Genomic DNA, 24,476 nt, shown 5'->3' with positions numbered 1-24,476 from the left:
TATATAGGTAAGATAAGTACAAGGGTAAGGTAATGACAGGTGTATATAGGTACATAGTAATGACAGGTGTATATAGGTACATAGTAATGACAGGTGTATGTAGATACATAGTAATGACAGGTGTATGTAGATACATAGTAATGACAGGTGTATGTAGATACATAGTAATGACAGGTGTATGTAGGTACATAGTGATGACAGGTGTATGTAGGTACATAGTGATGACAGGTGTATGTAGATACATAGTAATGACAGGTGTATATAGGTACATAGTAATGACAGGTGTATATAGATACATAGTGATGACAGGTGTATATAGGTACATAGTAATGACAGGTGTATATAGACACATAGTAATGACAGGTGTATATAGGTACATAGTAATGACAGGTGTATATAGATACATAGTAATGACAGGTGTATATAGGTACATAGTAATGACAGGTGTATGTAGATACATAGTAATGACAGGTGTATATAGGTACATAGTGATGACAGGTGTATGTAGATACATAGTGATGACAGGTGTATGTAGATACATAGTAATGACAGGTGTATGTAGATACATAGTAATAACAGGTGTATATATGTACATAGTAATGACAGGTGTATATAGGTACATAGTAATGACAGGTGTATATAGGTACATAGTAATGACAGGTGTATATATACATAGTGATGACAGGTGTATATAGGTACATAGTAATGACAGGTGTATATAGATACATAGTAATGACAGGTGTATATAGATACATAGTAATGACAGGTGTATATAGGTACATAGTAATGACAGGTGTATATAGGTACATAGTAATGACAGGTGTATATAGATACATAGTGATGACAGGTGTATATAGGTACATAGTGATGACAGGTGTATATAGGTACAGAGTAGTGACAGGTGTATATAGGTACATAGTAGTGACAGGTGTATATAGATACATAGTAATGACAGGTGTATATAGGGACATAGTAATGACAGCTGTATATAGATACATAGTAATGACAGGTGTATATAGGTACATAGTAATGACAGGTGTATATAGGTACATAGTAATGACAGGTGTATATAGGTACATAGTATTGACAGGTGTATATAGATACATAGTAATGACAGGTGTATATATACATAGTAATGACAGGTGTATAAAGATACATAGTAATGACAGGTGTATATAGGTACATAGTAATGACAGGTGTATAAAGATACATAGTAATGACAGGTGTATATAGGTACATAGTAATGGCAGGTGTATAGGTACATAGTAATGACAGGTGTATATAGATACATAGTGATGACAGGTGTATATAGGTACATAGTGATGCACAGGTGTATATAGGTACATAGTAATAACATGTGTATATAGGTACATAGTAATGACAGGTGTATATAGATACATAGTAATGACAGGTGTATGTAGATACATAGTAATGACACAGGTGTATATAGGTACATAGTGATGACAGGTGTATATAGGTACATAGTAATGACAGGTGTATATAGGTACATAGTAATGACAGGTGTATATAGATACATAGTAATGACAGGTGTATATAGGTACATAGTAATGACAGGTGTATATAGATACATAGTAATGACAGGTGTATATAGGTACATAGTAATGACAGGTGTATATAGATACATAGTAATGACAGGTGTATATAGATACATAGTGATGACAGGTGTATATAGGTACATAGTAATGACAGGTGTATATAGGTACATAGTAATGACAGGTGTATATAGATACATAGTAATAACAGGTGTATGTAGATACATAGTAATGACAGGTGTATATAGGTACATAGTAATGACAGGTGTATATAGGTACATAGTAATGACAGGTGTATATAGATACATAGTGATGACAGGTGTATATATACATAGTAATGACAGGTGTATATATACATAGTAATGACAGGTGTATAAAGATACATAGTAATGACAGGTGTATATAGGTACATAGTAATGACAGGTGTATAAAGATACATAGTAATGACAGGTGTATAGATACATAGTAATGACAGGTGTATATAGATACATAGTAATGACAGGTGTATATAGATACATAGTAATGACAGGTGTATATAGGTACATAGTAATGACAGGTGTATATAGAAACATAGTAATAACATGTGTATATAGGTACATAGTAATGACAGGTGTATATAGGTACATAGTAATGACAGGTGTATATAGGTACATAGTAATGACAGGTGTATATAGATACATAGTAATGACAGGTGTATATAGGTACATAGTAATGACAGGTGTATAGGTACATAGTAATGACAGGTGTATATAGATACATAGTAATGACAGGTGTATATAGATACATAGTAATGACAGGTGTATATAGGTACATAGTAATGACAGGTGTATATAGATACATAGTAATGACAGGTGTATATAGGTACATAGTAATGACAGGTGTATATAGATACATAGTAATGACAGGTGTATATAGATACATAGTGATGACAGGTGTATATAGGTACATAGTAATGACAGGTTTATATAGGTACATAGTAATGACAGGTGTATATAGATACATAGTAATGACAGGTGTATATAGGTACATAGTAATAACAGGTGTATGTAGATACATAGTAATGACAGGTGTATATTTGTACATAGTAATGACAGGTGTATATAGGTACATAGTAATGACAGGTGTACATAGGTACATAGTAATGACAGGTGTATATAGGTACATAGTAATGACAGGTGTATATATACATAGTGATGACAGGTGTATATAGGTACATAGTAATGACAGGTGTATATAGGTACATAGTAATGACAGGTGTGTATATACATAGTGATGACAGGTGTATATAGGTACATAGTAATGACAGGTGTATATATACATAGTGATGACAGGTGTATATAGGTACATAGTAATGACAGGTGTATATAGGTACATAGTGATGGCAGGTGTATATAGGTACATAGTAATGACAGTTGTATATAGATACATAGTAATGACAGGTGTATATAGGTACATAGTGATGACAGGTGTGTAGGTACATAGTAATGACAGGTGTATATAGATACATAGTAATGACAGGTGTATATAGGTACATAGTAATGACAGGTGTATATAGATACATAGTAATGACAGGTGTATATAGGTACATAGTAATGACAGGTGTATATAGGTACATAGTAATGACAGGTGTATATAGGTACATAGTAATGACAGGTGTATATAGATACATAGTAATGACAGGTGTATATAGGTACATAGTGATGACAGGTGTATATAGGTACATAGTAATGACAGGTGTATATAGGTACATAGTAATGACAGGTGTATATAGATACATAGTAATGACAGGTGTATATAGGTACATAGTAATGACAGGTGTATATAGGTACATAGTAGTGACAGGTGTATATAGATACATAGTAATGACAGGTGTATATAGGTACATAGTAATGACAGCTGTATATAGATACATAGTAATGACAGGTGTATATAGGTACATAGTAATGACAGGTGTATATAGGTACATAGTAATGACAGGTGTATATAGATACATAGTAATGACAGGTGTATATAGGTACATAGTAATGACAGGTGTATATAGGTACATAGTAATGACAGGTGTATATAGGTACATAGTAATGACAGGTGTATATAGGTACATAGTAATGACAGGTGTATATAGGTACATAGTAATGACAGGTGTATATAGATACATAGTAATGACAGGTGTATATAGGTACATAGTAATAACAGGTGTATATAGGTACATAGTAATGACAGGTGTATATAGATACATAGTAATGACAGGTGTATATAGATACATAGTAGTGACAGGTGTATATAGATACATAGTAATGACAGGTGTATATAGGTACATAGTAATGACAGGTGTATATAGGTACGTAGTAATGACAGGTGTATATATACATAGTAATGACAGGTGTATATAGATACATAGTGATGCACAGGTGTATATAGGTACATAGTAATGACAGGTGTATATAGGTACATAGTGATGCACAGGTGTATATAGGTACATAGTAATGACAGGTGTATATAGGTACATAGTAGTAACAGGTGTATATAGATACATAGTAATGACAGGTGTATATAGGTACGTAGTAATGACAGGTGTATATATACATAGTGATGACAGGTGTATATAGGTACATAGTAATGACAGGTGTATATAGGTACATAGTAATGACAGGTGTGTATATACATAGTGATGACAGGTGTATATAGGTACATAGTAATGACAGGTGTATATATACATAGTGATGACAGGTGTATATAGGTACATAGTAATGACAGGTGTATATAGGTACATAGTGATGGCAGGTGTATATAGGTACATAGTAATGACAGTTGTATATAGATACATAGTAATGACAGGTGTATATAGGTACATAGTGATGACAGGTGTGTAGGTACATAGTAATGACAGGTGTATATAGATACATAGTAATGACAGGTGTATATAGGTACATAGTAATGACAGGTGTATATAGATACATAGTAATGACAGGTGTATATAGGTACATAGTAATGACAGGTGTATATAGGTACATAGTAATGACAGGTGTATATAGGTACATAGTAATGACAGGTGTATATAGATACATAGTAATGACAGGTGTATATAGGTACATAGTGATGACAGGTGTATATAGGTACATAGTAATGACAGGTGTATATAGGTACATAGTAATGACAGGTGTATATAGATACATAGTAATGACAGGTGTATATAGGTACATAGTAATGACAGGTGTATATAGGTACATAGTAGTGACAGGTGTATATAGATACATAGTAATGACAGGTGTATATAGGTACATAGTAATGACAGCTGTATATAGATACATAGTAATGACAGGTGTATATAGGTACATAGTAATGACAGGTGTATATAGGTACATAGTAATGACAGGTGTATATAGATACATAGTAATGACAGGTGTATATAGGTACATAGTAATGACAGGTGTATATAGGTACATAGTAATGACAGGTGTATATAGGTACATAGTAATGACAGGTGTATATAGGTACATAGTAATGACAGGTGTATATAGGTACATAGTAATGACAGGTGTATATAGATACATAGTAATGACAGGTGTATATAGGTACATAGTAATAACAGGTGTATATAGGTACATAGTAATGACAGGTGTATATAGATACATAGTAATGACAGGTGTATATAGATACATAGTAGTGACAGGTGTATATAGATACATAGTAATGACAGGTGTATATAGGTACATAGTAATGACAGGTGTATATAGGTACGTAGTAATGACAGGTGTATATATACATAGTAATGACAGGTGTATATAGATACATAGTGATGCACAGGTGTATATAGGTACATAGTAATGACAGGTGTATATAGGTACATAGTGATGCACAGGTGTATATAGGTACATAGTAATGACAGGTGTATATAGGTACATAGTAGTAACAGGTGTATATAGATACATAGTAATGACAGGTGTATATAGGTACGTAGTAATGACAGGTGTATATAGGTACGTAGTAATGACAGGTGTATATAGGTACATAGTAGTGACAGGTGTATATAGGTACATAGTAATGACAGGTGTATATAGGTACATAGTAGTGACAGGTGTATATAGGTACATAGTAATGACAGGTGTATATAGGTACATAGTAATGACAGGTGTATATAGGTACATAGTGATGCACAGGTGTATATAGGTACATAGTAGTGACAGGTGTATATATACATAGTAATGACAGGTGTATATAGGTACATAGTAATGACAGGTGTATATATACATAGTAATAACAGGTTTATAGGTACATAGTGATGACAGGTGTATATAGGTACATAGTAATGACAGGTGTATATAGATACATAGTAATGACAGGTGTATATAGGTACATAGTAATGACAGGTGTATATAGGTACATAGTAATAACAGGTTTATAGGTACATAGTGATGACAGGTGTATATAGATACATAGTAATGACAGGTGTATATAGGTACATAGTGATGACAGGTGTATATAGGTACATAGTAGTGACAGGTGTATATAGGTACATAGTAATGACAGGTGTATATAGGTACATAGTGATGACAGGTGTGTATAGGTACATAGTAATGACAGGTGTATGTAGGTACATAGTAATGACAGGTGTATATAGGTACATAGTAATGACAGGTGTATATAGGTACATAGTAGTGACAGGTGTATATAGATACATAGTAATGACAGGTGTATATAGGTACATAGTGATGACAGGTGTATATAGATACATAGTAATGCACAGGTGTATAGATACATAGTAATGACAGGTGTATATAGGTACATAGTAATGACAGGTGTATAGATACATAGTAATGACAGGTGTATATAGATACATAGTAATGACAGGTGTGTATAGGTACATAGTAGTGACAGGTGTATATAGGTACATAGTAATGACAGGTGTATATAGATACATAGTAATGACAGGTGTATATAGATACATAGTAATGACAGGTGTGTATAGGTACATAGTAGTGACAGGTGTATATAGGTACATAGTAATGACAGGTGTATATAGATACATAGTAATGACAGGTGTATTAGGTACATAGTGATGACAGGTGTGTATATACATAGTGATGACAGGTGTATATAGGTACATAGTAATGACAGGTGTATGTAGGTACATAGTAATGACAGGTGTATATAGGTACATAGTAATGACAGGTGTATATAGATACATAGTAATGACAGGTGTATATAGATACATAGTAATGACAGGTGTATATAGGTACATAGTAATGACAGGTGTATATAGGTACATAGTGATGCACAGGTGTATATAGGTACATAGTAATGACAGGTGTATATAGGTACATAGTAATGACGGGTGTATATATGTACATGGTAATGACAGGTGTATATAGGTACATAGTAATGACAGGTGTATATAGATACATAGTAATGACATGTGTATATAGGTACATAGTAATGACAGGTGTATATAGGTACATAGTGATGCACAGGTGTATATAGGTACATAGTAGTGACAGGTGTATATAGGTACATAGTAATGACAGTTGTATATAGGTACATAGTAATGACAGGTGTATATAGATACATAGTAATGACAGGTGTATATAGGTACATAGTAGTGACAGGTGTATATATACATAGTAATGACAGGTGTATATAGGTACATAGTAATGACAGGTGTATATAGATACATAGTGATGCACAGGTGTATATAGATACATATTAATGACAGGTGTATATAGGTACATAGTAATGACAGGTGTATATAGGTACATAGTAATGACAGGTGTATATAGGTACATAGTAATGACAGGTGTATATAGGTACATAGTAATGACAGGTGTATAGATACATAGTAATGACAGGTGTATTTAGGTACATAGTGATGCACAGGTGTATATAGGTACATAGTAGTGACAGGTGTATATAGGTACATAGTAATGACAGGTGTATAAAGGTACATAGTGATGCACAGGGGTATATAGGTACATAGTAGTGACAGGTGTATATATACATAGTAATGACAGGTGTATATAGGTACATAGTAATGACAGGTGTATATAGATACATAGTAATAACAGGTTTATAGGTACATAGTGATGACAGGTGTATATAGGTACATAGTAATGACAGGTGTATATATATACATAGTAATGACAGGTGTATATAGATACATAGTAATAACAGGTTTATAGGTACATAGTAATGACAGGTGTATATAGGTACATAGTAATGACAGGTGTATATAGGTACATAGTAATGACAGGTGTATATAGGTACATAGTAATGACAGGTGTATAAAGGTACATAGTAATGACAGGTGTATATAGGTACATAGTAATGACAGGTGTATATAGGTACATAGTAATGACAGGTGTATATAGATACATAGTAATGACAGGTGTATATAGATACATAGTAATGACAGGTGTATATAGATACATAGTAATGACAGGTGTATATAGGTACATAGTAATGACAGGTGTATATAGATACATAGTAATGACAGGTGTATATAGATACATAGTAATGACAGGTGTATATAGTTACATAGTAGTGACAGGTGTATATAGGTACATAGTAGTGACAGGTGTATATAGGTACATAGTAATGACAGGTGTATATAGGTACATAGTAATGACAGGTGTATATAGGTACATAGTAATGACAGGTGTATATAGGTACATAGTAATGACAGGTGTATAAAGATACATAGTAATGACAGGTGTATATAGTTACATAGTAGTGACAGGTGTATATAGGTACATAGTAGTGACAGGTGTATATAGGTACATAGTAATGACAGGTGTATATAGGTACATAGTAATGACAGGTGTATATATATACATAGTAATGACAGGTGTGTAGGTACATAGTAGTGACAGGTGTATATAGGTACATAGTAATGACAGGTGTATATAGGTACATAGTGATGACAGGTGTGTAGGTACATAGTAATGACAGGTGTATATAGGTACATAGTAATAACAGGTGTATATATACATAGTAATGACAGGTGTATATAGGTACATAGTAATGACAGGTGTATATAAGTACATAGTAATAACAGGTGTATATAGATACATAGTAATGACAGGTGTATATAGGTACATAGTAATGACAGGTGTATATAGGTACATAGTAATGACAGGTGTATATAGGTACATAGTAATGACAGGTGTATATAGGTACATAGTAATGACAGGTGTATAGATACATAGTAATGACAGGTGTATTTAGGTACATAGTGATGCACAGGTGTATATAGGTACATAGTAGTGACAGGTGTATATAGGTACATAGTAATGACAGGTGTATATAGGTACATAGTGATGCACAGGTGTATAAAGGTACATAGTGATGCACAGGGGTATATAGGTACATAGTAGTGACAGGTGTATATATACATAGTAATGACAGGTGTATATAGGTACATAGTAATGACAGGTGTATATAGATACATAGTAATAACAGGTTTATAGGTACATAGTGATGACAGGTGTATATAGGTACATAGTAATGACAGGTGTATATATATACATAGTAATGACAGGTGTATATAGATACATAGTAATAACAGGTTTATAGGTACATAGTGATGACAGTTATATATAGGTACATAGTAATGACAGGTGTATATAGGTACATAGTAATGACAGGTGTATATAGGTACATAGTAATGACAGGTGTATATAGGTACATAGTAATGACAGGTGTATAACGGTACATAGTAATGACAGGTGTATATAGGTACATAGTAATGACAGGTGTATATAGGTACATAGTAATGACAGGTGTATATAGATACATAGTAATGACAGGTGTATATAGATACATAGTAATGACAGGTGTATATAGATACATAGTAATGACAGGTGTATATAGGTACATAGTAATGACAGGTGTATAAAGATACATAGTAATGACAGGTGTATATAGTTACATAGTAGTGACAGGTGTATATAGGTACATAGTAGTGACAGGTGTATATAGGTACATAGTAATGACAGGTGTATATAGGTACATAGTAATGACAGGTGTATATATATACATAGTAATGACAGGTGTGTAGGTACATAGTAGTGACAGGTGTATATAGGTACATAGTAATGACAGGTGTATATAGGTACATAGTGATGACAGGTGTGTAGGTACATAGTAATGACAGGTGTATATAGATACATAGTAATAACAGGTGTATATAGGTACATAGTAATGACAGGTGTATATAGGTACATAGTAATGACAGGTGTATATAAGTACATAGTAATAACAGGTGTATATAGGTACATAGTAATGACAGGTGTATATAGGTACATAGTAATGACAGGTGTATATAAGTACATAGTAATGACAGGTGTATGTAGATACATAGTAATGACAGGTGTATATAGATACATAGTAATGACAGGTTTATAGGTACATAGTAATGACAGGTGTATATAGGTACATAGTAGTGACAGGTTTATATAGATACATAGTAATGACAGGTGTATATAGGTACATAGTAATGACAGGTGTATATAGGTACATAGTAGTGACAGGTGTATATAGATACATAGTAATGACAGGTGTATATAGGTACATAGTGATGACAGGTGTATATAGGTACATAGTGATGACAGGTGTATATAGGTACATAGTAATGACAGGTGTATATAGATACATAGTAATAACAGGTTTATAGGTACATAGTGATGACAGGTGTATATAGGTACATAGTAGTGACAGGTGTATATAGGTACATAGTAATGACAGGTGTATATAGGTACATAGTAATGACAGCTGTATATAGGTACATAGTGATGACAGGTGTATATAGGTACATAGTAGTGACAGGTGTATATAGATACATAGTAATGACAGGTGTATATAGGTACATAGTGATGACAGGTGTATATAGGTACATAGTAATGACAGGTGTATATAGGTACATAGTAATGACAGGTGTATATAGATACATAGTAATAACAGGTTTATAGGTACATAGTGATGACAGGTGTATATAGGTACATAGTAGTGACAGGTGTATATAGGTACATAGTAGTGACAGGTGTATATAGGTACATAGTAATGACAGGTGTATATAGGTACATAGTAATGACAGGTGTATATAGGTACATAGTGATGCACAGGTGTATATAGATACATAGTAATGACAGGTGTATATAGGTACATAGTAATGACAGGTGTATATAGGTACATAGTAGTGACAGGTGTATATAGGTACATAGTAATGACAGGTGTATATAGGTACATAGTAATGACAGGTGTATATAGGTACATAGTAATGACAGGTGTATATAGATACATAGTAATGACAGGTGTATATAGGTACATAGTAATGACAGGTGTATATAGGTACATAGTAGTGACAGGTGTATATAGGTACATAGTAGTGACAGGTGTATATAGGTACATAGTAATGACAGGTGTATATAGATACATAGTAATGACAGGTGTATATAGGTACATAGTAATGACAGGTGTATATAGATACATAATAATGACAGGTGTATATAGATACATAGTAATGACAGGTGTATATAGATACATAGTGATGACAGGTGTATATAGGTACATAGTAATGACAGGTGTATATAGATACATAGTAATGACAGGTGTATATAGGTACATAGTAATGACAGGTGTATATAGGTACATAGTAGTGACAGGTGTATATAGGTACATAGTAATGACAGGTGTATATAGGTACATAGTAATGACAGGTGTATATAGGTACATAGTAGTGACAGGTGTATAAAGGTACATAGTGATGACAGGTGTATATAGGTACATAGTAGTGACAGGTGTATAAAGGTACATAGTGATGACAGGTGTGTAGGTACATAGTAATGACAGGTGTATATAGGTACATAGTAATGACAGGTGTATAGGTACATAGTAATGACAGGTGTATATAGATACATAGTAATGACAGGTGTATATAGGTACATAGTAATGACAGGTGTATATAGATACATAGTAATGACAGGTGTATATAGATACATAGTAATGACAGGTGTATATAGGTACATAGTGATGACAGGTGTATATAGATACATAGTAATGACAGGTGTATATGGTTACATAGTAATGACAGGTGTATATAGGTACATAGTGATGACAGGTGTATATAGGTACATAGTAATGACAGGTGTATATAGATACATAGTAATGACAGGTGTATATAGGTACATAGTAATGACAGGTGTATATAGGTACATAGTAGTGACAGGTGTATATAGGTACATAGTAATGACAGGTGTATATAGGTACATAGTAATGACAGGTGTATATAGGTACATAGTAGTGACAGGTGTATAAAGGTACATAGTGATGACAGGTGTATATAGGTACATAGTAGTGACAGGTGTATAAAGGTACATAGTGATGACAGGTGTGTAGGTACATAGTGATGCACAGGTGTATATAGGTACATAGTAATGACAGGTGTATAGGTACATAGTAATGACAGGTGTATATAGATACATAGTAATGACAGGTGTATATAGGTACATAGTAATGACAGGTGTATATAGATACATAGTAATGACAGGTGTATATAGATACATAGTAATGACAGGTGTATATAGGTACATAGTGATGACAGGTGTATATAGATACATAGTAATGACAGGTGTATATGGTTACATAGTAATGACAGGTGTATATAGGTACATAGTAATGACAGGTGTATATAGATACATAGTGATGACAGGTGTATATAGACACATAATAATGACAGGTGTATAGGTACATAGTAATGACAGGTGTATATAGGTATATAGTAATGACAGGTGTATATAGATACATAGTAATGACAGGTGTATATAGGTACATAGTAGTGACAGGTGTATATAGGTACATAGTAATGACAGGTGTATATAGGTACATAGTAATGACAGGTGTATATAGGTAAATAGTAATGACAGGTGTATATAGGTACATAGTAATGACAGGTGTATATAGGTACATAGTAATGACAGGTGTATATAGATACATAGTAATGACAGGTGTATATAGGTACATAGTAATGACAGGTGTGTAGGTACATAGTAATGACAGGTGTATATAGATACATAGTAATGACAGGTGTATATATACATAGTAATGACAGGTGTATATATACATAGTAATGACAGGTGTATATATACATAGTAATGACAGGTGTATATAGATACATAGTAATGACAGGTGTGTAGGTACATAGTGATGACAGGTGTATATAGGTACATAGTAATGACAGGTGTATATAGGTACATAGTAATGACAGGTGTATATAGGTACATAGTAATGACAGGTGTATATAGATACATAGTAATGACAGGTGTATATAGATACATAGCAATGACAGGTGTGTAGGTACATGGTAATGACAGCTGTATATAGATACATAGTAATGACAGGTGTATATAGGTACATAGTGATGCACAGGTGTATATAGATACATAGTAATGACAGGTGTATATATACATAGTAATGACAGGTGTATATAGATACATAGTAATGACAGGTGTGTAGGTACATAGTAATGACAGGTGTATATAGGTACATAGTAATGACAGGTGTATATAGGTACATAGTAATGACAGGTGTATATAGATACATAGTAATGACAGGTGTGTAGGTACATAGTAATGACAGGTATATATAGGTACATAGTAATGACAGGTGTATATAGGTACATAGTGATGACAGGTGTATATAGACACATAGTGATGACAGGTGTATATAGATACATAGTAATGACAGGTGTATATAGATACATAGTAATGACAGGTATATATAGATACATAGTAATGACAGGTGTATATAGGTACATAGTAATGACAGGTGTATATAGGTACATAGTAATGACAGGTGTATATAGGTACATAGTAATGACAGGTGTGAATAGGTACATAGTAATGACAGGTGTATATAGATACATAGTAATGACAGGTGTATATAGGCACATAGTAATGACAGGTGTATATAGGTACATAGTAATGACAGGTGTGTAGGTACATAGTGATGCACAGGTGTATATAGGTACATAGTGATGCACAGGTGTATATAGGTACATAGTAATGACAGTTATATATAGGTACATAGTAATGACAGGTATATATAGGTACATAGTAATGACAGGTATATATAGGTACATAGTAATGACAGGTATATATAGGTACATAGTAATGACAGGTGTATAGATACGAAGTGATGACAGGTGTATATAGGTACATAGTAATGACAGGTGTATAGATACATAGTAATGACAGGTGTATATAGGTACATAGTGATGACAGGTGTGTAGGTACATAGTAATGACAGGTGTATATAGGTACATAGTAATGACAGGTGTATATAGGTACATAGTGATGCACAGGTGTATATAGATACATAGTAATGACAGGTGTATATAGGTACATAGTAATGACAGGTGTATATAGATACATAGTAATGACAGGTGTATATAGGTACATAGTAATGACAGGTGTATATAGGTACATAGTAATGACAGGTGTATAGATACATAGTGATGACAGGTGTATATAGATACATAGTGATGACAGGTGTATATAGGTACATAGTGATGACAGGTGTATATAGGTACATAGTAATGACAGGTGTATATAGATACATAGTAATGACAGGTGTATATAGATACATAGTAATGACAGGTGTATATAGGTACATAGTGATGACAGGTGTATATAGGTACATAGTAATGACAGGTGTATATAGGTACATAGTAATGACAGGTGTATATAGGTACATAGTAATGACAGGTGTATATAGGTACATAGTAATGACAGGTGTATATAGGTACATAGTAATGACAGGTGTATAGATACATAGTGATGACAGGTGTATATAGATACATAGTGATGACAGGTGTATATAGGTACATAGTGATGACAGGTGTATATAGGTACATAGTAATGACAGGTGTATATAGATACATAGTAATGACAGGTGTGTAGGTACATAGTAATGACAGGTGTATATAAGTACATAGTAATGACAGGTGTATATAGATACATAGTAATGACAGGTGTATATAGGTACATTGTAATGACAGGTGTATATAGATACATAGTAATGACAGGTGTATATAGGTACATAGTAATGACAGGTGTATATAGGTACATAGTGATGCACAGGTGTATATAGGTACATAGTAATGACAGGTGTATATAGATACATAGTAATGACAGGTGTATATAGGTACATAGTAATGACAGGTGTGTAGGTACATAGTGATGCACAGGTGTATATAGGTACATAGTAATGACAGGTGTATATAGGTACATAGTGATGCACAGGTGTATATAGGTACATAGTAATGACAGGTGTATATAGATACATAGTAAAGACAGGTGTGTAGGTACATAGTGATGCACAGGTGTATATAGGTACATAGTAATGACAGGTGTATATAGGTACATAGTAGTGACAGGTGTATATATACATAGTAATGACAGGTGTATATAGATACATAGTAATGACAGGTGTATATAGGTACATAGTAATGACAGGTGTATATAGATACATAGTAATGACAGGTGTATATAGATACATAGTAATGACAGGTGTATATAGGTACATAGTAATGACAGGTGTATATAGGTATATAGTGATACACCGGTGTATATAGGTACATAGTAATGACAGGTGTATATAGATACATAGTAATGAGAGATGTATATAGGTACATAGTAATGACAGGTGTATATAGATACATAGTAATGACAGGTGTATATAGGTATGTAGTAATGACAGGTGTATATAGGTACATAGTAATGACAGGTGTGTAGGTACATAGTAATGACAGGTGTATATAGATACATAGTAATGACAGGTGTATATAGGTATGTAGTAATGACAGGTGTATATAAGTACATAGTAATGACAGGTGTATATAGGTACATAGTAATGACAGGTGTATTTAGGTACATAGTAATGACAGGTGTATATAGATACATAGTAATGACAGGTGTATATAGGTACATAGTAATGACAGGTGTATTTAGGTACATAGTAATGACAGGTGTATATAGATACATAGTAATGACAGGTGTATATAGATACATAGTAATGACAGGTGTGTATAGGTACATAGTAATGACAGGTGTATATAGGTACATAGTAATGACAGGTGTATATAGGTACATAGTAATGACAGGTGTATAAAGATACATAGTAATGACAGGTGTATATAGGTACATAGTAATGACAGGTGTATATAGGTACATAGCAGTGACAGGTGTATATAGGTACATAGTAATGACAGGTGTATATAGATACATAGTAATGACAGGTGTATATAGGTACATAGTAATGACAGGTGTATATAGGTACATAGTAATGACAGGTGTATAGATACATAGTGATGACAGGTGTATATAGGTACATAGTAATGACAGGTGTATATAGGTACATAGTAATGACAGGTGTATATAGGTCCATAGTAATGACAGGTGTATAGATACATAGTGATGACAGGTGTATATAGGTACATAGTGATGACAGGTGTATATAGATACATAGTAATGACAGGTGTATAGATACATAGTAATGACAGGTGTATATAGGTACATAGTGAAGCACAGGTGTTTATAGATACATAGTAATGACAGGTGTATATAGATACATAGTAATGACAGGTGTATATAGGTACATAGTAATGACAGGTGTATAGATACATAGTGATGACAGGTGTATATAGGTACATAGTAATGACAGGTGTATAGGTACATAGTAATGACAGGTGTATATAGATACATAGTAATGAGAGGTGTATATAGGTACATAGTAATGACAGGTGTATATAGGTACATAGTAATGACAGGTGTATATAGATACATAGTAATGACAGGTGTATAGATACATAGTAATGACAGGTGTATATAGATACATAGTAATGACAGGTGTATATAGGTATGTAGTAATGACAGGTGTATATAGGTACATAGTAGTGACAGGTGTATATAGGTACATAGTAATGACAGGTGTGTAGGTACATAGTAATGACAGGTGTATATAGATACATAGTAATGACAGGTGTATATAGGTACATAGTAATGACAGGTGTATATAGATACATAGTAATGACAGGTGTATATAGGTACATAGTAATGACAGGTGTATATAGGTACATAGTGATGCACAGGTGTATATAGGTACATAGTAATGACAGGTGTATAGATACATAGTAATGACAGGTGTATATAGGTACATAGTAATGACAGGTGTATATAGATACATAGTAATGACAGGTGTATATAGATACATAGTAATGACAGGTGTATATAGGTACATAGTAATGACAGGTGTATATAGGTACATAGTGATGCACAGGTGTATATAGGTACATGGTAATGACAGGTGTGTAGGTACATAGTAATGACAGGTGTATATAGGTATGTAGTAATGACAGGTGTATATAGGTACATAGTGATGCACAGGTGTATATAGATACATAGTAATGACAGGTGTATATAGGTACATAGTGATGCACAGGTGTATATAGGTACATAGTAATGACAGGTGTGTAGGTACATAGTAATGACAGGTGTATATAGGTATGTAGTAATGACAGGTGTATATAGGTACATAGTAATGACAGGTGTATATAGATACATAGTAATGACAGGTGTATATAGGTACATAGTAATGACAGGTGTATAGATACATAGTAATGACAGGTGTATATAGATACATAGTAATGACAGGTGTATATAGATACATAGTAATGACAGGTGTATATAGATACATAGTAATGACAGGTGTATATAGGTACATAGTAGTGACAGGTGTATATAGGTACATAGTAATGACAGGTGTATAGATACATAGTAATGACAGGTGTATATAGATACATAGTAATGACAGGTGTATATAGGTACATAGTAATGACAGGTGTATATAGATACATAGTAATGACAGGTGTATATAGGTACATAGTAATGACAGGTGTATATAGATACATAGTAATGACAGGTGTATATAGATACATAGTGATGACAGGTGTATATAGGTACATAGTGATGCACAGGTGTTTATAGATACATAGTAATGACAGGTGTATATAGATACATAATAATGACAGGTGTATATAGGTACATAGTAATGACAGGTGTATAGATACATAGTGATGACAGGTGTATATAGGTACATAGTAATGACAGGTGTATAGATACATAGTGATGACAGGTGTATATAGGTACATAGTAATGACAGGTGTATATAGATACATAGTAATGACAGGTGTATATAGGTACATAGTAATGACAGGTGTATATAGGTACATAGTAATGACAGGTGTATATAGATACATAGTAATGACAGGTGTATAGGTACATAGTAATGACAGGTGTATATAGATACATAGTAATGACAGGTGTATAGGTACATAGTGATGACAGGTGTATATAGACACATAGTGATGACAGGTGTATATAGGTACATAGTAATGACAGGTGTATATAGGTACATAGTGATGACAGGTGTATATAGGTACATAGTGATGCACAGGTGTATATAGATACATAGTGATGACAGGTGTATATAGGTACATAGTAATGACAGGTGTATATAGATACATAGTAATGACAGGTGTATATAGATACATAGTGATGCACAGGTGTATATATATACATAGTAATGACAGGTGTATATAGGTACATAGTAATGACAGGTGTATGTAGGTACATAGTAATGACAGGTGTATATAGGTACATAGTAATGACAGGTGTATATAGGTACATAGTAATGACAGGTGTATATAGGTACATAGTAATGACAGGTGTATATAGATACATAGTGATGCACAGGTGTATATAGATACATAGTGATGACAGGTGTATATAGGTACATAGTAATGACAGGTGTATATAGATACATAGTAATGACAGGTGTATATAGATACATAGTGATGCACAGGTGTATATATATACATAGTAATGACAGTTGTATATAGATACATAGTAATGACAGGTGTATATAGGTACATAGTAATGACAGGTTTATATAGATACATAGTAATGACAGGTGTATATAGATACATAGTAATGACAGGTGTATATAGATACATAGTGATGCACAGGTGTATATAGGTACATAGTAATGACAGGTGTATATAGGTACATAGTAATGACAGGTGTATTTATGTACATAGTGATGACAGGTGTATATAGATACATAGTAATGACAGGTGTATATAGATACATAGTAATGACAGGTGTATATAGGTACATAGTGATGACAGGTGTATATAGGTACATAGTAATGACAGGTGTATATAGATACATAGTAATGACAGGTGTATATAGATACATAGTAATGACAGGTGTATATAGGCACATAGTAATGACAGGTGTGTAGGTACATAGTAATGACAGGTGTATATAGATACATAGTAATGACAAGTGTATATAGGCACATAGTAATGACAGGTGTGTAGGTACATAGCAATGACAGGTGTATATAGATACATAGTAATGACAGGTGTATATAGATACATAGTAATGACAGGTGTATATAGACACATAGTAATGACAGGTGTATATAGATACATAGTAATGACAGGTGTATAGGTACATAGTAATGACAGGTGTGTAGGTACATAGTAATGACAGGTGTATATAGATACATAGTAATTACAGGTGTGTAGGTACATAGTAATGACAGGTATATAGATACATAGTAATGACAGGTGTATATAGGTACATAGTGATGCACAGGTGTATATAGATACATAGTAATGACAGGTGTATATAGATACATAGTAATGACAGGTGTATAGGTACATAGTGATGACAGGTGTATATAGGTACATAGTGATGACACAGGTGTATATAGGTACATAGTAATGACAGGTGTATATAGATACATAGTAGTGACAGGTGTATATAGATACATAGTAATGACAGTTATATATAGATACATAGTAATGACAGGTGTATATAGGTACATAGTGATGACAGGTGTATATAGATACATAGTGATGACACAGGTGTATATAGATACATAGTGATGACAGGTGTATATAGGTACATAGTAATGACAGGTGTATATAGATACATAGTAGTGACAGGTGTATATAGATACATAATAATGACAGTTATATATAGATACATAGTAATGACAGGTGTATATAGGTACAAAGTGATGACAGGTGTATATAGGTACATAGTGATGACACAGGTGTATATAGATACATAGTGATGACAGGTGTATATAGGTACATAGTGATGACAGGTGTATATAGGTACATAGTGATGACAGGTGTATATAGGTACATAGTAATGACAGGTGTATATAGATACATAGTAGTGACAGGTGTATATAGATACATAGTAATGACAGTTATATATAGATACATAGTAATGACAGGTGTATATAGATACATAGTAATGACAGGTGTATATAGGTACATAGTAATGACAGGTGTATATAGATACATAGTAATGACAGGTGTGTAGGTACATAGTGATGACAGGTGTATATAGATACATAGTAATGACAGGTGTATATAGATACATAGTAATGACAGGTGTATATAGACACATAGTAATGACAGGTGTATAGGTACATAGTGATGACAGGTGTATATAGATACATAGTAATGACAGGTGTGTAGGTACATAGTAATGACAGGTGTATATAGGTACATAGTAATGACAGGTGTATATAGGTACATAGTAATGACAGGTGTATATAGATACATAGTGATGACAGGTGTGTAGGTACATAGTAATGACAGGTGTATATAGGTACATAGTAATGACAGGTGTATATAGATACATAGTAATGACAGGTGTATATAGATACATAGTAATGACAGGTGTATATAGACACATAGTAATGACAGGTGTATAGGTACATAGTGATGACAGGTGTATATAGGTACATAGTAATGACAGGTGTATATAGGTACATAGTAATGACAGGTGTATATAGATACATAGTAATGACAGGTGTATAGGTACATAGTAATGACAGGTGTATATAGATACATAGTAATGACAGGTGTATATAGATACATAGTAATGACAGGTGTATATAGATACATAGTAATGACAGGTGTATATAGGTACATAGTAATGACAGGTGTATATAGGTACATAGTAATGACAGGTGTATATAGATACATAGTAGTGACAGGTGTATATAGATACATAGTAATGACAGTTATATATAGATACATAGTAATGACAGGTGTATATAGATACATAGTAATGACAGGTGTATATAGATACATAGTAATGACAGGTGTATATAGGTACATAGTAATGACAGGTGTATATAGATACATAGTAATGACAGGTGTGTAGGTACATAGTGATGACAGGTGTATATAGATACATAGTAATGACAGGTGTATATAGATACATAGTAATGACAGGTGTATATAGACACATAGTAATGACAGGTGTATAGGTACATAGTGATGACAGGTGTATATAGATACATAGTAATGACAGGTGTGTAGGTACATAGTAATGACAGGTGTATATAGGTACATAGTAATGACAGGTGTATATAGGTACATAGTAATGACAGGTGTATATAGATACATAGTGATGACAGGTGTGTAGGTACATAGTAATGACAGGTGTATATAGGTACATAGTAATGACAGGTGTATATAGGTACATAGTAATGACAGGTGTATATATCTACATAGTAATAACAGGTGTATGTAGATACATAGTAATGACAGGTGTATATAGATACATAGTAATGACAGGTGTATATAGGTACATAGTAATGACAGGTGTATATAGGTACATAGTAATGACAGGTGTATATAGATACATAGTAATGACAGGTGTGTAGGTACATAGTAATGACAGGTGTATATAGGTACATAGTAATGACAGGTGTATATAGGTACATAGTAATGACAGGTGTATATAGATACATAATAATGACAGGTGTATATAGATACATAGTAATGACTGGTGTATATAGGTACATAGTAATAACAGGTGTATATAGGTACATAGTAATGACAGGTGTATATAGGTACATAGTGATGACAGGTGTATATAGATACATAGTAATGACAGGTGTATATAGACACATAGTAATGACAGGTGTATATAGGTACATAGTGATGCACAGGTGTATAGGTACATAGTGATGACAGGTGTATATAGGTACATAGTAATGACAGGTGTATATAGGTACATAGAGATGACAGGTGTATATAGATACATAGTAATGACAGGTGTATATAGATACATAGTAATGACAGGTGTGTAGGTACATAGTGATGACAGGTGTATATAGATACATAGTAATGACAGGTGTGTAGGTACATAGTAATGACAGGTGTATATAGGTACATAGTGTTGACAGGTGTATATAGGTACATAGTGATGCACAGGTGTATATAGGTACATAGTGATGCACAGGTGTATAGGTACATAGTGATGCACAGGTGTATATGGGTACATAGTGATGACAGGTGTATATAGGTACATAGTGATGCACAGGTGTATAGGTACATAGTGATGCACAGGTGTATATAGGTACATAGTGATGCACAGGTGTATATGGGTACATAGTGATGACAGGTGTATATAGGTACATAGTGATGCGCAGGTGTGTAGGTACATAGTAATGACAGGTGTATATAGGTACATAGTAATGACAGGTGTATATAGGTACATAGTAATGACAGGTGTATATAGATAAATAGTGATGCATAGGTGTATAGGTACATAGTGATGCACAGGTGTATAGGTACATAGTAATGACAGGTGTATATAGATACATAGTAATGACAGGTGTATATAGATACATAGTAATGACAGGTGTATATAGATACATAGTAATGACAGGTGTATATAGGTACATAGTAATGACAGGTGTATGGGTACATAGTGATGCGCAGGTGTGTAGGTACATAGTAATGACAGTTGTATATAGGTACATAGTAATGACAGGTGTATATAGATACATAGTGATGCACAGGTGTATAGGTACATAGTGATGCACAGGTGTATAGGTACATAGTAATGACAGGTGTATATAGATACATAGTAATGACAGGTGTATATAGATACATAGTAATGACAGGTGTATATAGATACATAGTAATGACAGGTGTATATAGGTACATAGTAATGACAGGTGTATAGGTACATAGTAATGACAGGTGTATATAGATACATAGTAATGACAGGTGTATATAGATACATAGTAATGACAGGTGTATATAGATACATAGTAATGACAGGTGTATATAGATACATAGTAATGACAGGTGTATATAGATACATAGTAATGACAGGTGTATATAGGTACATAGTAATGACAGGTGTATGGGTACATAGTGATGCGCAGGTGTGTAGGTACATAGTAATGACAGGTGTATATAGGTACATAGTAATGACAGGTGTATATAGGTACATAGTAATGACAGGTGTATATAGATACATAGTGATGCACAGGTGTATAGGTACATAGTGATGCACAGGTGTATAGGTACATAGTAATGACAGGTGTATATAGATACATAGTAATGACAGGTGTATATAGTTACATAGTAATGACAGGTGTATATAGATACATAGTAATGACAGGTGTATATAGATACATAGTAATGACAGGTGTATATAGATACATAGTAATGACAGGTGTATATAGGTACATAGTAATGACAGGTGTATGGGTACATAGTGATGCGCAGGTGTGTAGGTACATAGTAATGACAGGTGTATATAGGTACATAGTAATGACAGGTGTATATAGGTACATAGTAATGACAGGTGTATATAGATACATAGTGATGCACAGGTGTATAGGTACATAGTGATGCACAGGTGTATAGGTACATAGTAATGACAGGTGTATATAGATACATAGTAATGACAGGTGTATATAGATACATAGTAATGACAGGTGTATATAGATACATAGTAATGACAGGTGTATATAGGTACATAGTAATGACAGGTGTATATAGATACATAGTAATGACAGGTGTATATAGGTACATAGTAATGACAGGTGTATATAGGTACATAGTGATGCACAGGTGTATATAGGTACATAGTGATGCACAGGTGTTTGGTGCTGGCTCTCACCTAGGCCATATGGGTTGAAGCTGAAGGGCCCCGGGTACTGGGTGCACATGTCTGTGTGCTCAGCTGCCTTATAGTCCTCACAGAGCTGTGTAAAGCGTCGCTGCAGCTTCCTGTGCTGCTGTCTGCAGAACACACACCCCGAGCAGGGGGACAGGAGGAGCAGGAGCCCCAGGGGCCACATCTAGGACACAGAGGGGAGAGATGTAGGAGGAGCTATAACAGTATAATAGTGGCTGTGTTATTAGTATTATACCTGCAGCGCTGCACCCATCGTCAGTGTGATCCCATGGTACAGCCTCCCTCCTTCACCGCGGAGCTCTGCATTGTGACGTCACACACAGCACAGGGATGGGGGAGGAGCTCCGCATTGTGACATCACACACAGCAGAGGGATGGGGGAGGAGCTCCGCATTGTGATGTCACACACAGCAGAGAGAAGGGGGAGGAGCTCTGCATTGTGACATCACACACAGCACAGAGATGGGGGAGGAGCTCCGCATTGTGATGTCACACACAGCAGAGGGATGGGGGAGGAGCTCCGCATTGTGATGTCACACACAGCAGAGAGAAGGGGGAGGAGCTCTGCATTGTGACATCACACACAGCACAGAGATGGGGGAGGAGCTCCGCATTGTGATGTCACACACAGCAGAGGGATGGGGGAGGAGCTCCGCATTGTGACATCACACATCACAGGGATTGGGGAGGAGCTCCGCATTGTGACATCACACGCAGCACAGGGATGGGGGAGGAGCTCCGCATTGTGATGTCACATACAGCACAGGGATGGGGGAGGAGCTCCGCATTGTGACATCACACACAGCACAGAGATGGGGGAGGAGCTCCGCATTGTGATGTC

At 34.2% G+C, this 24,476-nt stretch overlaps 1 protein-coding gene across 1 annotated transcript in view; it reads right to left on the bottom strand.

Annotated features, from left to right (window-relative positions):
* TMEM95 (transmembrane protein 95) overlaps positions 1-23,798 on the bottom strand; it is a gene marked incomplete at its 3' end in the record, with an annotated part of 161,377 nt that extends 137,579 nt beyond the window's left edge. Inside the window, exon 1 of the mRNA XM_088480530.1 lies at positions 23,618-23,798. Within this exon, the coding sequence (XP_088336656.1) occupies positions 23,618-23,798 (181 nt within the window). The remainder of the gene's footprint in view (positions 1-23,617) is intronic.
* Positions 23,799-24,476: the final 678 nt, after the last annotated feature.

Source organism: Taudactylus pleione, unplaced genomic scaffold (assembly GCF_031769625.1).
Source record: "Taudactylus pleione unplaced genomic scaffold, aTauple2 ptg000255l, whole genome shotgun sequence".
Taxonomy (NCBI): Eukaryota; Metazoa; Chordata; class Amphibia; order Anura; family Myobatrachidae; genus Taudactylus; species Taudactylus pleione.
The sequence above is the reverse complement of the archived record's forward strand: the minus strand, read 5'-3'. Positions and strand labels throughout refer to the sequence as shown.